Source organism: Aphidius gifuensis, linkage group LG5 (genome assembly GCF_014905175.1).
Source record: "Aphidius gifuensis isolate YNYX2018 linkage group LG5, ASM1490517v1, whole genome shotgun sequence".
NCBI classification, from domain to species: domain Eukaryota; kingdom Metazoa; phylum Arthropoda; class Insecta; order Hymenoptera; family Braconidae; genus Aphidius; species Aphidius gifuensis.
Window position 1 is genome coordinate 16,927,838 of NC_057792.1, and position 16,947 is coordinate 16,944,784.

At 24.1% G+C, this 16,947-nt stretch overlaps 1 protein-coding gene across 2 annotated transcripts; it reads left to right on the top strand.

The window, feature by feature from the left end:
- Positions 1-102: 102 nt before the first annotated feature.
- LOC122857974 (BAG domain-containing protein Samui) lies at positions 103-14,477 on the top strand. 2 transcript variants are annotated; one of them, XM_044160553.1, is made up of 2 exons: positions 103-649; positions 12,008-14,477. In XM_044160553.1, exons 1-2 carry the CDS (start codon positions 476-478, stop codon positions 13,916-13,918), a joined length of 2,085 nt encoding a protein of 694 aa, XP_044016488.1. In that variant the 5' UTR covers positions 103-475; the 3' UTR covers positions 13,919-14,477. The 2 variants fall into 2 exon arrangements, with proteins under 2 accessions (XP_044016488.1, XP_044016489.1); XM_044160554.1 differs by lacking the exon at positions 103-649 and adding an exon at positions 7,476-8,060.
- Positions 14,478-16,947: the final 2,470 nt, after the last annotated feature.

Genomic DNA, 16,947 nt, shown 5'->3' on the forward strand with positions numbered 1-16,947 from the left:
TAATGCAATCGATCTATCGACTATTCGAGGTACTAAATTTAATAATATATCGAAAATATCGTAATGTAACAACATTGCCCCATCCGAGACCGACAATTGGCGCGAGTCCGCGAGTCGCATTCAGTGTTAACGCGACTTCCAAACCTGTCAATGTTAATTTTGTCAAAATATTTATACTTCATCTAATACAACAATCATCAATTATTTTTTTTATCTCTAAAAAACAATAACTTATCTTGAATAATATCAAAAAAAAACAAAAACATTTATCTTCTCTTTTTTTTTTGTGAATAAAAAAACAAACGAGGAAAAAAATATATATTTTTTTTTAACCTTTTGCAAGAATATTATTGAAAGAAAAAAAAAAGACTTTTATATAAAAATATTAGAATCAAGATTAGCCTGTTGTGTGAAAATAGTGACTTATATAATACCGGTGTTTGTGGTTATTATTAGTAATAATAATAATTGAAAAATGTCATTTTATTTTCGTGAAAAACCGCGTTTTGGCGATGATAAAAATCGTGAAAAAACAGATGATGAATTATTTGAAGATCTCAAACAACGTTTTGATAATAAAAAAACATTTTTTGATCGTTCTAAAAAATTGAGGGATACATTTGATCGTCATGCCAGTGGTTTTTCACGTGTAAGTACATAATTTTTTATATTTAATTTTTTACGCAACAAAAAATTGAGCCACAATGTGTAACAAAAATTAATAAAAAAAAAAAAACTCCAAAATTAAAAATAAATAAGTAAACACACACGTGTGCTCACTTTTTAATTTAATTATTATTTATTTCATAAATTTTTTATTATCTTGCATGTACTTTACATAGTTTATTAATATTTTTATTATAAAAATATGTTTTTAATTTGTTGTTCAAAAAAAAAATGAGAATATATTGATAACTTTTCTAGGCTGCAATTTGTGAAAATAAATTACAGACTTTTGAAATGAATGACTTGCATTGAGTTTTAATATCAAGAAAATTAATGTTAATTATTATTTAATAATTACCTTGAAATAATTTAACATTATTTTTATTTACTCTATTTTTTTTTTTTTTTTAATAAACATTTAATTAACTATATAAAAATAAAATTATTTTTTATTTACATTATTTTTCGGCTGTTTCTTCTGTACATTTTTTTTTTTTTTTTCATAATCTATTATCTTATCTATATTTATTAAAACTTGACGAAAAATATATTGAATTTTTTTTTTTTTTTATGATTATTATTGGAGTTTTTTCAACTATATTGTGGTTGTTTTTAAAAATAAAAATACACACTTCGTGATTGGAATATATATTCAAAAAAAAAAAAACCATAAAAGATTATTATTATTATTATTGCCCAGGCCCTTGGGCCTTATTTGGTGACTCAATCAAATATTTCTATGACGCCGAAAGAATTTATTATGACATCATTTAGACCCATCCTTTTTTGTTATTTAATCGTGTCAACATAGCCATCATCCACGTGTAGCATTTAAAATAGGAAATCTTTTTTTCTTTTTTTTTATGATAATAAATGCTCACACAACACGAATAGATAAATTAGTTCAACAATCAGTGATAAAAACTATAAAAAAAAAAAATGAATCATCCCATCATCAAAAATTTACCTTAAAAAGACAAAAAAACAAAAATCGTGTTCTAGAAAATAAAAATATAAATATACATAATTTTATTTATTAATAAATTTAAAAAAATAATTAATATATAATCAGTTTCAATGTTGATTATATTTATTAATAATAATAAGGAAAATAATATATTTAAATTATTGAATTCACATGAATTCCAAGAAGTGATAAAAATTTTTAAAAATAAAATTAAGTATCTTGGCTCGACGTGACAAAGCTTCTCAAGGGATGATTCACCACCGGAAATTAATCCAATACGTAATCAACACTAGCAATAATAATAATAAATAGTTAAAAAAAGAAAAAAAAATATATAACTTGTCGTCCTTTGTCCTTGATTATATATCTCAAAAAAAAATTGTTAAATCATTTCAGCTTGTAAATAATAACAAAGCCAATAATTACGTGTGTACATTAATTTAACTATTTTTTTTTTTATTATTCATCCCCTATATGTCGACAATTGGCAGATAAAAATAAATGCATATATTGTCTTTCGTAATTTCCTCGTTCTCTATCAAACATTTTTATATCTAAAAATATTTATCGCAACATATTGATTATTTTTTTTTTTTATTTTGTTTCTTTATTATTACTATTATTTTCATCTATAAAATTTAACCATGACCTGACATTTTCGCTACTCTACTTGCAAACTTACGCAGTATGTTAAAAAAATATATATATTTTTTAGTGTGTGGGAGGAAAAATAACTCAAGAAAGGGGTCGCCAAAGTTATTTATTAATTTATTTTTTAATTCGATGCTTTTTATATTTAGAATTAAAAAATAAATAACATATATTCATTATTTATTTATTAATAAAATGTTGAATAAATAATTTAATTTTATATTTGTCAAATTGTAGATTTGATATATATAGAAATTTTTACGGTTGAAATAATGAAACTTGATGACTCGTGTTCGATTAAATCTACCCCAAGTTTTATCAAACACATCCCCCAATTTTCGAAGGGTCCATATATATAAAATAGAGATAAAGTCTGGACGGATAAATAGGGAGCCAGATGAGATTGTTCCAGACAATGTGTCTTTTATATATAATACTCGATATAATTTTAGTTTTTTCTCTTCATCAATATTTCGAATTAAAATTGTTCCACCTGTTATCAAAAATAAATTAATAAATTAATAAAATTACTCAAGTCAATATTTTTTATATTTTTCATTGTAAAAACATAAACTAAAAATTCAATATTATTATAACAATTAACAAGTAGTAAACAATTGAAATATAATTAATCAATTTTTGTTATTTTTCGTGATAGTAAAATTTCGACAATAATTATTTATTCATTTGAATTTTTTTTTTATTAATCGTTTTTATTTTTATTTGTTTTTTTTTGGGATAATTGATTTAAAATAAAAACAATTGTTTAAATTTATATAGCACTTTGGTTTTATATTTCAGTTGTTAGCTAACAAGCCAGAGAAACGTTCTCGACGATTCGAAAAAAAAAATATATATATATTCTCAAAATAGCCGCCATTGATCCTCGCAACATACATTTGTGTTATTTATATATAATAATATATATTTCAATCTTTAAATACATATTATAATTATTGTTACAAATACACTTTAACATTATTACTATTCAACTTTTAAATTTAATTATCGTCATGATATAATTGTCGCTCGCAATCAGTCATTCAAATTAATTTTATTCAACAATTATATAATCATCATTTGATTAATTATAATATTTAGATGGTAACACTATAAACTCAAGTACAAATATAAAAAAAAAATTGATAAAAACAATTTAAAAAACAATTTTAAATTCCAAAAGTTAAACTTTCTATTATTTTTTTTTTTTTGATAGAAATTTTTTACATTTTCATAAAACAAATATGATTTTTAGTAACAAACATATTTTGTTAATGTTAACAAGTATTTTTTTCAAAGATATAAAATTTTTTATTCAAGAAAATTCAAAGTGATTTTTACTTTGCACTTGGAAATAAATAAAACGCAATTTCACATGGTGCTAGGTTAATATTGACACATCTCAAGATTGATTGATTTTTCTTCTCATAAAACATGAATAAGGGAAAAAAAAATATACGTTTTCCATTTTCATGAAAAGTATACGATGAAAGAGAAAAAAAAATATATATTCAAGTGTATAAAATGTATGCGACATTTAAAAGGGCAAATGTAAAAAAGCTCTCGTTAATTGGTTCAAGACAAAGACCTCGTCTCACTCTCTCTTCTTTTGTATACATTTTTAGCAAAAAAGTTACACTCAGTTCAAATTGACACAGAGTTCAAAAACCTTTTGACAAACATGTGTCGGTTTATTTTCGATAAAAGCAAAATATTATGGCAAAAAAATAACACTTAAAAAAAAAAAAGTAACTTGAGCGCGCTCGTGTTGAGTGAAAATAAAAAGAAGAAAAATTTTATATTGCAAAAAAAAAATAAAAAAATAAAAATAGGTAGGCGTTGGTCTAGTTAGCCTACACACAAGGGATGCATTAAATATATACGATCCGGTAGTTGACTCGACTCGACTGTTCAAACATTGTGTAATATTAAAATTAAAATAAAAAATTGATTAAAAAGAGTATAAGGAATAAATTTAAATGAATAAAATTACTAAAAAATTTATATTAATTATTTAGAGAATATGCAAATGTAGGCTTCAATATATATTATTAACAAGCATGAGTGATTAGAGTATTTGAGCTAATTATACACACACAACATCGTGACATTTAATTTTATTTTTAGTTGATATTTTTTATTTATTTTTAAAAGTAACACTCAGCTGATCACACATGTGTACAGCTTACGATGCATCAACAACATCATTTTAAAAAGTCAGCTAAAATTACCTTTGTTTGAAAAAAAAAAAAAAAGTTTAATTGTACTTAAAGACGTATTACCAAATTGTGAATTATTATTCATAAAAAAAAATAGATAATAATAATTATATTTGCTAGATTTCTTCGAGGTTTGCATGTTTTATTTGACACACCCTAATACTCGTGACTTGTAAATAGAAAGTATCAATACAAGTATAATTTAAATCGTTTATATATATATTTTTTTTTTAACTCAACAAATAAGTATGCATTGAGGTACCTGTCTACCTGACACGACAAAGTAAAAATAATTTTATAAAAATTAACATTTTTAAGTTTAAAATATACACGTAATTATTAAATAAATAATTTTTTTTTCCTCTTTTTTTCTAATTATATTATTTGTTGGGTGTTAAATTTACATGAAGCTCTAAATTTTTTTTTTCACCAATAATTTAATATAGCTTTAATTATTAGCAGTAAAAAATTGAGCTTAAATTAATTGAATAAAAATAAAAAAAAAAATAACAAGATAATTAAAATGACTAACATAATAATATTATTCTTTATATTTTTTTATCGGCCAATAGAAGTGGGGTATATAAAAATGATGATTCACTGTCTGTGTGGAATGAAAAATTTTAAACTCCTCATACATCATGTGCTCCTGGTTGTACTATCGATCAACGTAGATCATCGATCATCATTATCGATGATTGCCAGCTTTTATAGATCGAAAAAAAAAAATAAATTAAATTACAAAATACAATCATTATATTTCCAAGTAATATCAACATTATTATTATATTTTTTTTTAATTTAATCAATTTAATAAAATGATTTTTTTGAAAAATTTATATTCCCGCTTAAAAAATTATGGATCATTGAATTCGTAAAAATTTCAATAGGTGGCAGAACCTGGAAAAAACATGCGGTTTTTAAAAAATATTTTGGCAAGTGTATTGCTTTTAATTTTTTAATTTTGGAGAAATCTTTTATAAAAATAGGACAAAATAAAAAAATAATATAACGGTATTATTATTATCTTGTTTTTTATTTTAACTATTTTTATTTATTTATTTTTCGAGTAGGGTGATGGTATGAAGGTCGGCTTTCGCGTGTTTTTGCTTCTCAAGATCATGTTAAATTATTGGTCACGTTTAGATCGATTATCATGACACAATTGGGCCACTCGTATAATATTTTTTTATATAAAATTTTTATTATATAAACTATAAAAAATGAATAAAAAAAGGATAATGTATATATTTCCTTGATTTTATCATTTTTATTTATGGATAAAATTGTTCAAAGGAAATTTTATATGTTTTTTATTTTCCTGGAATATAATTTTGTATAATGTAACTGGAGTATGTGCGTTATTGATTTTAAATAATAGCTTGACCTTCTAATTGAGAACTTGGCATTTTAAGCTGCACCCATTTTTCCCTAATCATTTAACTTCGATATATATTGCGTGAGAAAAATAATAATTAAAACTTGGCTTAAATGTTTCTGTGTGATTTATTGAAAATAGAAAACCTTGTAAATAATTTTTACTATTTTCTATAAATTCTATTATTTAATACATCAAACTTTGAACTTTATTTCATGCTTGAACAATGTATTTTTTTTTTTTTTTAATTATTTTATGATGATATTGTTGACAGCAACACGAAATACTCTCAACACACACTTGAAACTGTCAGAATAATAACTGGCATTTCAGGATGTAAACATACAACAAAAAAAAAACATTAACAATGAAAAATAAATAATTTTTTTTTCCTTCAAGTTATAAAGAAACAAAGATTATAATTTTTTTTTTTTTTTACGTGAATTTTCTCAGCACAATATTGTGTATTTGATGACTGACAAAAATAGCACTCTCGTCATGTTTAGAAAAAAATTCAAATTAAATAAAAAAACAAAAAAATAATAATAATGACTTGAAAAAAAAAATAAGTACATAAGTATTTGTATTTATTCGAGTGTAATTGAAAATTCAAAGAAAAAAAAAATTAATAATAATATTTTTAAACAATAAATTATGTTAAATTATTAAAATTAAAAAATAAAAATTGAAATTTATCCAATTACCAATTTTAATTTTCTAAACATTTTTTAAAAATCATTAAAATATATATTTTAAATAACTAACTTTATTATCAAAATTTATTTAAATTTTCAAGAATTTCATGAATTTTTTAACTCATGAAAGTACGACCATGACTACGAGAAATAAACTGGCAATATTCCAAAAACAATAAAATTATTTTCAAAAATGTGTAAATAATTTTTAGATGTTAATTTACATTTTTACAATTAATTAAATTTTATAAAGCGTATGTAGTTATAATATTGAGTGTAATGATAAAAATTTCCATTGGACAATGATAATTGAACACATCATTAGCAGAATTTATATATTTATATATTATTTGAGATGTAAAATGGCATTCACATTGGATCTGGTAGGGGTATTACATATCGAAGGGAACACACTTTACTATAAATGGTAGTCATTGAATACGGTCGATGAATCCAAATGAAAATATAAAAAAAAAAAAAAGCCTCAATTATATATTTAAAAAATAAATCATCATTTTCTAATTAAATATTAGTCCAAGATATACTATTAACAAAAGGGAAAGTATTTTTTTTAAATAATTTATCAACTTGAATTAATATATTTTGGAGTATTTTATATATATTTTATCATCCTAGATGTGAATAGTTATGTTACTTGTGTCGTCCGACAGTCGGGCTCCTTGTTTTGATGTCTCAATGTCTAGCATAAGCATACATAAGTGTAAAAAATAGTTGAATAAATATTTATAAATGTATATGTGTGAGTTGAGAATTTTCTATGTTAAATAGAAGTTTCTGGCTGATTCTTGCAAACGCCCAAGCTGTATGTTCTCGAGGTTTCTCGAATATCAAATGGTACATCAGCGCCACCATCACTATTCATTATATATATATGTTATTGAGTGCGCACAGTCACTAACTATCAGTATTGCCATTGACTTCATGCAGCTAACATTATTTAAAAAATAATTTCAATACGTTTTTTTTAAATTTATATATACACGAGTGATTCATTCGTTATAAAAATATTAAATTAATAAGAGAAAGTGAATATTTATTCAGTGGGAGTTTAAAAATACATAGTAATAATTTTTTTGTTAAAAGAAAAATCAGTTTATTGTGATACTTCAGAGGAGAAGCACGAGATTATCTTGCCGGTAATTTTTTTTGTGTCAAAAAAAGAGATATAAATAAAAAACAAATTCATTAATTAGTGTGTGTTTTAATAACAACATTTTAGTTAACAATTTAAAAAACATTTAGCTCATTTTTTAAATCGATCATAAATTATTTAGAGCGGGAAATTTTTGAATTTTAAAAAACATTCTCACACGTGTGTGTGGGAAAATTTTAATACAAATTTCTTTTAAATAATTAAAAAATAAAATTAGATTTTTTTAAAAACAAGTGTCGGATAATACAAAATTATGGATTCACCTGTCATTGTGGACACTGCATCTAAATTTGGCAGAAATCTGGACCTTGTAAGTGATTTTTTTTTTTTATTTTTTTTTTCTAAAAGAAAAAATAAATAATTCCCTTTTTTAAATTTATTTTTATAATTATTTAAACTGGAGGAAATGTAAACTAGGTTAATACTTCCGTCCGAAAATAAACTTTAAAAATACGCATATGTACATTTTTTTTTTGTTTAAATAATTAATTGATTATTATTGTTACACAAAAAAATTTTTTATTTTGGTCATAACAAATTTTTTAATTAATTTTTAATTATTTATTTTTATCTTCTTGGTGGTTTATTTGTTATTTCTGCGGTTATTTTTCTCTCACGTAAACCGGACGTCCTTGTTTTCATCGTCGATGATGTTTTTAAATTGTCTGACCTCGGTGCAGGCGCCATCATCGATCAACCGCGACACGGTCAGTTTTCAAACAAGATTATATTCGAGAAATTTCGATTTTCAAATATCCATTATTCTTCAGATAACCCTTTATATTTTTCAATCACATCTTTTCAATTTATCATCATCTCTTAATCTCTTTAACCTTGTGTGTTTATCACTTGTGCAGTCATTCTTATTTATAATCAAATTTTAATATCATTTTTTTGTACTGATTTACATCCTCATAATTTTAAATCTTATTTATTGTAAATTGCTTGTCATTTGCTTGTTTTTTAATTCAATCAAAAATCAGTCATTTAATTTTTTTATTTAGTAATTTTATTATTTTTAAAAATTAATTTTAGATATTTGAATTTAATACTAAACAGACAATTTTTTATAAATAAAAAAATACATTTTCTTTGAGAATTTTATTTTCTGTTTAATATATGATATGTTTGTTTCGAAATTTTTTAAAACTTATATTTCCACGGACATTTGAGCCTTCAGAAAATATACTCGGGCCATCTAGTTTCTAATAATATCTGCACACACTCGTGGATAAATACTTCAGTCGTCATCGTCGTGTCTGCGAATGTACGTGGCTACCCAAAAACAGAACGTTCTTATATTTATTTGAAAATTTAATTTTATATATATATACACATTTAATATATATTCAAGTTAATTGTTAAATAAAATATTTACCCAAGTTTTTATATGTGTTAAAAATTTTTACTATAGAAATAAAAAAGTTTTTATATTGAAAAAAAATTCAAGTGTGTGTGTGTGATTAATGATAAATAAATTTCTTTGTTTTGAATTTTAAAAATATATTTATTTTTATACATGACACCAACGTGAATTTTATAGTAAATTTGTTATTCTTATCCAGGGTAATGTATTTTAATATGACCAAAATATTAAAACCGCATTATATAACAGGTTTTTATATTATTTTTTAAAAAATAAAAATATTATTAATTATTCAAAAAAATATATAATATTTATTAAATTTGACCCACTGCACTGACTATACTGACAACAAATATCAATTATTATTTATTCAAATAAATATATAAATAATAAAAATATATTTTACCCAGACACACTGAAATATTGACAGTTGTCACGTGGGCGATGAATTTTAAATTCAAATTCATTATTTTTTTATATGACAAAAAAAAATACCTCCACTCGTAAAATAGATAAAAAAAATACTGGTAATAATTAAATAACTAAAATACAAGTGAATATAATGATATGTTATTTATATATATTATTGCGGTGTGTATTTATTTGATGATGAAGAATTACATAACATCCCTTTCATTTGAAAAAAGCCGCGACTGGATTATCTCACGAAATAATATACTCATGTACACTTGTATATTCTCATATTAATCATCAAAAGACCAACAACAATTTCAAGTACCTCATTAACAATTCAATATGCATTAATAAATATTTTTTTTATTTTTTTCATTTGAAGAACAAAAAATAAAGATTATTTATGCCGACAAATAAATTGCAGTTGTAATTTAGTAACTAAATTCATCAATAATAATAAATAAAAATTACAAATAGTTACAATTTTAAGATAATTTTATTATTCTATTTTCAATAAATGATCTCATTCAGATATGATCTTGTATTCTTATAGTCAACTAGGTCTTGAATAAATTTGAAAAGGAAAAAAGAATGAACAACAAGCATCAATTATCATTAGGATAATTGTCAATATATTATTTATCATATTATTACAATGAAACTAAAATATTTTTAAATAAAAATATATATTAAATTGAAAGGAAAAATGGATGAATGCACTTGAGGCATCAGCCGTGGCCCACTTTCATCGAGGTTCACGACTGGATACTTTGACATTAACCCACTTAAATAATAATACACTTATATATTTATTTATTTAAAAAATTAATTTTCAATATAACAAATATTAAAAGTATATTATAATAATTAAATTAATCAAAATACTTTGTTTAAATTATTGCTAATCAATTTTTCAAATAAACAAATAACTTTTTTCTTTTTTTTTTTTATTTAATATGTATTCAAAGTAAATACACCTACGTTAAATTGACGTATAATATGACGTCATATTATTTTTACAATACAAATTGATGAATGATATAAAAAATAAAAATATTCATAAAAGGTATGATGGAAACTTGTGGAATGTCGTTCAGGCGTTAGTATCTCACACGTTTTTATTTTTTAAATATTTTTGAAATATTAACATATTTTATTTAAACATAACAAACAAGTTATAAAAATATTTTTTTATATTTTTGCAGACAACACGTGTGAGTGTAAATTTAAAAATATATAAAATTAATTTTTTAAATTCATAGCTGTTTCTAGTGCCTGACAATAATCAAATAAATGATTTATTATTTATTTATTTTAAACACGTGTCCCTGATTCAAATAAATAAATAAATAAATTATAAAATATGATTCATGTATGGTAATTGTATCTCGACAAAAAGATACTCATCTAATTGTCTTTTGTTCATTGTGTCAATTAGTTTATATAATAATTGTTAATCAATACTTGAATACAATAATACTCAAAATGACATGTCAATTATTAAATAATATTTTTTCTTTATTTTTAATAACACAGACATTTTCTTATCGGATTTTTATTGACATTATTAAATTCCTCAACAATGTCACAAGGTAAATTAATTTAAACACCTGTACTTTTTATATTTTTTTCCTCTTGTTTCGTGGAATTTTATTGTTGATACACCTGTGACCAATTTCAGACACAAAAAAAAAAATTAACAAAGATAAAATTACTGGTAAAATATAAATATACAATAAAATCATCATCAAGCTCTTTATTTAGAGTTAAAAAAAAGCAAAATGAATTATACATAAATAGTAATAGTAAAAAAAAAAACATAAAGAAAAAATAAATGATTTTTTTTGTTTGAAAAAAAAAAATATCTTATGATGGAAAAATCATGTATTTTTTGTTTTATTTATTTGTAAATTTTTTTAAGTGTTGTTTTTTGTCTGAATCATGATTTTGAACCTCCGCAGAATATTGCGGAAACCAGCATTATTTCAATGTCTTTAAATGGATGCAAGAAACGACTACAGCTTTAATTTTTTTTTTTTTTTTTAAATAATAATAAAATTTATAGTTACATTTACATATATTTCCGGTTATTCATAAATTTAAAATTCGATGAAAGGAATATTATAATATATTGTCAAAAGATTATTATCATTTTAATTTGAAAAAAAAAAAAAAATTAAATTTCATTATGAAAATAAATATAATTATTTATTTATTAAAATTATTATTTTTTTTAAGGTGATAATAAAAGATGAAACAAAGTCCAGATATATTTTCTTTAGTGACGTATTAAAAAAATTACGCATTCGTGGCCGTGACGACGACAGTTCAGAATAAATCGCCCACACATTTTATATATACAAATAAACCAACGACTTTAAATTATTATATTCTATCGTATAATACGAACAACTAAATTAATTTTGTTTTTATTTATTTAAATATTTATTAATTTTTATTTATTAATTTCATTACAGGGTTTTCCATTTGATGACGAAGGTTTTGGACGACGAAGTGATATAAGAAGCCACTTGGACGATTTAGCAGCAAGACATCCAGAATTTGCTGATCATTTATTGGGTCCAGCTTGGGGTGATGCACCATTTACTGGTAGTCTAAGAAATCGTCGTCGTGGTTCATCAAACAATACTAATAACAATAATCATCAACATCATCATCAATCAAATAATCAAGACGAGGATACACGTAGTCAAGCAAGTGGTAGCAGTGCAACAAGTGCAGCAAGTGGTGCCAGTGGTGTATCATCACACGGTGAACCAGAACAATTATATCAACAACAACAAGAACAACAAGAACCAACAACATCATCAACAACAACAACAAATAATAATAATAAAATTCCACAATACGGTTTACGTAATACAGTTGATATTGGACAACATCGTCATAATATTATGAATCAAGATAAAGATAATCGTGGTCAACGTTCAATGTCAGCACCACCAGAAAATCGTCAAGGTACTGATGAACAACAAATACCAAATCAAAATATACAAAATAATCCACGTTTTGTATCACGTGTTGATATAACACCACAAATTAATCCATTAACTGGTGAAAAAATTAATCAATCACCACCACAACAACAACAACAACAACAGCAACAACCATCTTCACAACAACAACCATCATCATCATCATCACAACAACAACCATCAAATGTAAGACATATACCAATATTTGTTGAAGGACGTGATACACCAGTTGTACCAAAAAATATTGATGAACCAATTTATCATCGTCCACATCAGCCATCACCACCACCAAGATTTCATCGTGATACTACACAATATGATATACCACCAGAATTTCATTCACCGCCACATTTTCAAAGACCATCACATTTTAATCAACATTATGTGAATAAACATAATCCATGGTCTGGTTTTCAAGATCAATTTTCAAGAGATACATTTGATCATCCTGGTTTACGTAAAACAACACAACAAACAAATTCTTCAGCAGCACCAACAACAACAACACCATCATCAGCTGCTTATCGACAAAATAAATTTAATAATAATAACAATAATAATATTAATGATAATTTTAATAAAACAAAAAAACAATCACATCATGATGATGTTGATAATGCAACTGTAACAGAGCCACCAGTGCGTAAACAAACAGTACCAATTGATGCACTTGAAAAAGTATCATTGGTACAAAATGAAGTTGATTCATTGACTGAGCAAGTTAAATTATGGAATGGTAATACAAGAAAAGATAAACAGTATATTTATCTTGATGAAATGTTAACACGTGAATTAATAAAGTTAGATGATATTGATACTGAAGGAAAAGAAAATGTTAGACAAGCTAGAAAAAATGCAATTAAAAGTATACAAGATTCAATTAGTTTACTTGAATCAAAAGCACCAATTGGTGATCAAATAAATAATAATAAAATTATTGAACAACAACAGCCAATGGATATTCAAGCTCCTGAAGTTGAAAAAGTACAAGTTGATAATAATGTAGAAAAAATGGAAATTGAAAAAAAGTCTGAAAATGAAGATATTGCTAATAAGGCAATTCCATTACCACCAGGACCTGCAAGTTTATCACCAGTACAATCAACATCTGATAATCAAATTAATTTACAAAATAAAAATGATGATAAAATTATTGTTGATCCAAATGTTGCTATTCCATTGGAAGCTGCTCCAGTTGCACCAGAAATCAAAATGGATGTACAATCAAACGAAGTAACACAAAATAATGATAATAAAGTTAATGAAAAAAATAAAAATAATGATGATGATAAAAAAACATTAAAAAAAATGAAAAAAATTAAAAAACAAACTCCAATTTCAAGTGAACCAATTCCATTGCCAGCACCGGAAATACATCAGACATTAAAATAATAATATTAATTTAATTTAATAATAATTTTTTTTGTGAAAAATATGTACTTGATGAACTGATTTTTTTTTTTTTTTTTTCTTTTTTTTTCTTTTTCATAATTGCTATTCGTAATATATTTAAAATTTTTTTGATAGGCTAAATTAGGAGACTGATTACTTGTTTCAGTTTCAGCTTGTTAATTTTTTTTTTAATATTATCAAGCTGGTATAGCCCTTAATAATTATTTTAATAATAAAAAAAATTTGTTTTTATTATTATCAGTGTTGTAAAAAAAAAACACATCGTGTTTGTTATAAAGTGATTTTTTTTTTTTCTAATTTTATTTTTTACGCAAAAAGGCAGTTTAATATTAAAAAAAAAAAATTTTCTATTGTCTTTATATTGTTTCATTCAAGCCTTTTGTGATTATTCAAAAAAAAACATTTTTTGTTTATCTATAAAGATTATTTTTGCTTCTCTAGTCTTTTGGCATTCTTTCAAATTAATTAAATCATTCGAATAAATTGAATACATGTGTATTGTAGTTGAAAAATGAATAAATAAATAAATAAAAAAATATGTTAATTAAATGTATAATTATTTAAATAATTGTTTAATTTTCTTTTCAATTTATTCTTTGTTTTTATTTTTAGAAAATAAATGTAATTGTTTTAAAAATTATTAAATTGGTTATCATTTATCTATCGAATTAGAAGAAAAGATTGACTAGAATGTTGATGACGGGAACAGGATCATAGAACAGGCAAAGAGGTATTTTATTTAATTTCTAGTTCACCTCCTGTGTTACCTGCTCTCCTGATATTTCAAAAATAAATTTTATTTCGTGAAAATCAATTAGAAAAAAAATAGTGGCGAGGGTAATTTTCAAACAGGATCATAGAATGAGCAAAGAGGTATTTTATTTAATTTCTAGTTCACTCCTGTGTTACCTGCTCTCCTGATATTTTAAAATAAATTTTATTTTTAAAAATCAATTAGAAAAAAAATAGTGGCGAGGTTAATTTTTTAACAGGATCATAGAACAGGCAAAGAGGTATTTTATTTAATTTCTAGTTCACCTCCTTTGTTACCTGCTCTCCTGATATTTTCGAAATAAATTTTATTTCTTGAAAATCAATTAGAAAAAAAATAGTGGCGAGGTTAATTTTTTAACAGGATCATAGAATGAGCAAGGAGGTATTTTATTTAATTTCTGGTTCACCTCCTTTGTTACCTGCTCTCCTGATATTTTCAAAATAAATTTTATTTCTTGAAAATCAATTAGAAAAAAAATAGTGGCGAGGTTAATTTTTTAACAGGATCATAGAACAGGCAAAGAGGTATTTTATTTAATTTCTAGTTCACCTCCTGCGTTACCTGCTCTCCTGATATTTCAAAAATAAATTTTATTTCTTGAAAATCAATTAGAAAAAAAATAGTGGCGAGGTTAATTTTTTAACAGGATCATAGAACAGGCAAAGAGGTATTTTATTTAATTTCTAGTTCACCTCCTGTGTTACCTGCTCTCCTGATATTTTGAAAATAAATTTTATTTCGTGAAAATCAATTAGAAAAAAAATAGTGGCGAGGGTAATTTTTTAACAGGATCATAGAACAGGCAAAGAGGTATTTTATTTAATTTCTAGTTCACCTCCTGTGTTACCTGCTCTCCTGATATTTTTTAAAATAAATTTTATTTCGTGAAAATCAATTAGAAAAAAAATAGTGGCGAGGGTAATTTTTTAACAGGATCATAGAACAGGCAAAGAGGTATTTTATTTAATTTCTAGTTCACCTCCTGTGTTACCTGCTCTCCTGATATTTCAAAAATAAATTTTATTTCTTAAAAATCAATTAGAAAAAAAATAGTGGCGAGGGTAATTTTTTAACAGGATCATAGAACAGGCAAAGAGGTATTTTATTTAATTTCTAGTTCACCTCCTGTGTTACCTGCTCTCCTGATATTTTGAAAATAAATTTTATTTCTTAAAAATCAATTAGAAAAAAAATAGTGGCGAGGGTAATTTTTTAACAGGATCATAGAACAGGCAAAGAGGTATTTTATTTAATTTCTAGTTCACCTCCTGTGTTACCTGCTCTCCTGATATTTTGAAAATAAATTTTATTTCGTGAAAATCAATTAGAAAAAAAATAGTGGCGAGGGTAATTTTTTAACAGGATCATAGAATGAGCAAGGAGGTATTTTATTTAATTTCTAGTTCACCTCCTGTGTTACCTGCTCTCCTGATATTTCAAAAATAAATTTTAATCCTTAAAAATCAATTAGAAGGGTAATTTTTTAACAGGATCATAGAACAGGCAAAGAGGTATTTTATTTAATTTATAGTTCACCTCCTGCGTCACCTGCTCTCCTGATATTTTAAAAGAAAATTTAATTTCTTGAAAATCAATTAGATAAAAAATAGTGGCGAGGTTAATTTTTTAACAGGATCATAGAATGAGCAAGGAGGTATTTTATTCAATTTCTAGTTCACCTCCTGTGTTACCTGCTCTCCTGATATTTTGAAAATAAATTTTATTTCTTAAAAATCAATTAGAAAAAAAATAGTGGCGAGGGTAATTTTTTAACAGGATCATAGAACAGGCAAAGAGGTATTTTATTTAATTTCTAGTTCACCTCCTGTAATACCTGCTCTCCTGATATATTTAAAATAAATTTTATTTCGTGAAAATCAATTAAAAAAAAAAAGGGGCGAGGGTAATTTTTTAACAGGATCATAGAATGAGCTAGGAGGTATTTTTCTTAATTTCTAGTTCACCTCCTGTGTTACCTGCTCTCCTGATATTTTGAAAATAAATTTTATTTCGTGAAAATCAATTAGAAAAAATATAGTGGCGAGGGTAATTTTTTAACAGGATCATAGAACAGGCAAAGAGGAAATCTGTTTAATTTATAGTTGAACTCCTGTGTTCCTTGCTCTCCTGATATTTCGAAAATAAATTTAATTTCTTAAAAATCAATTAGAAAAAAAATAGTGGCGAGGGTAATTTTAACAACAGGAATATGAGTATTTTTCTTAATTTCTAG

Excerpts from the sequence above, each read along its gene's own strand:
- LOC122857974 (XM_044160553.1), top strand. The coding sequence starts at position 476 with ATGTCATTTTATTTTCGTGAAAAACCGCGTTTTGGCGATGATAAAAAT. Across the intron at positions 650-12,007 it reads ATGCCAGTGGTTTTTCACGT|GGTTTTCCATTTGATGACGA; the intron begins GTAAGTACATAA and ends ATTTCATTACAG.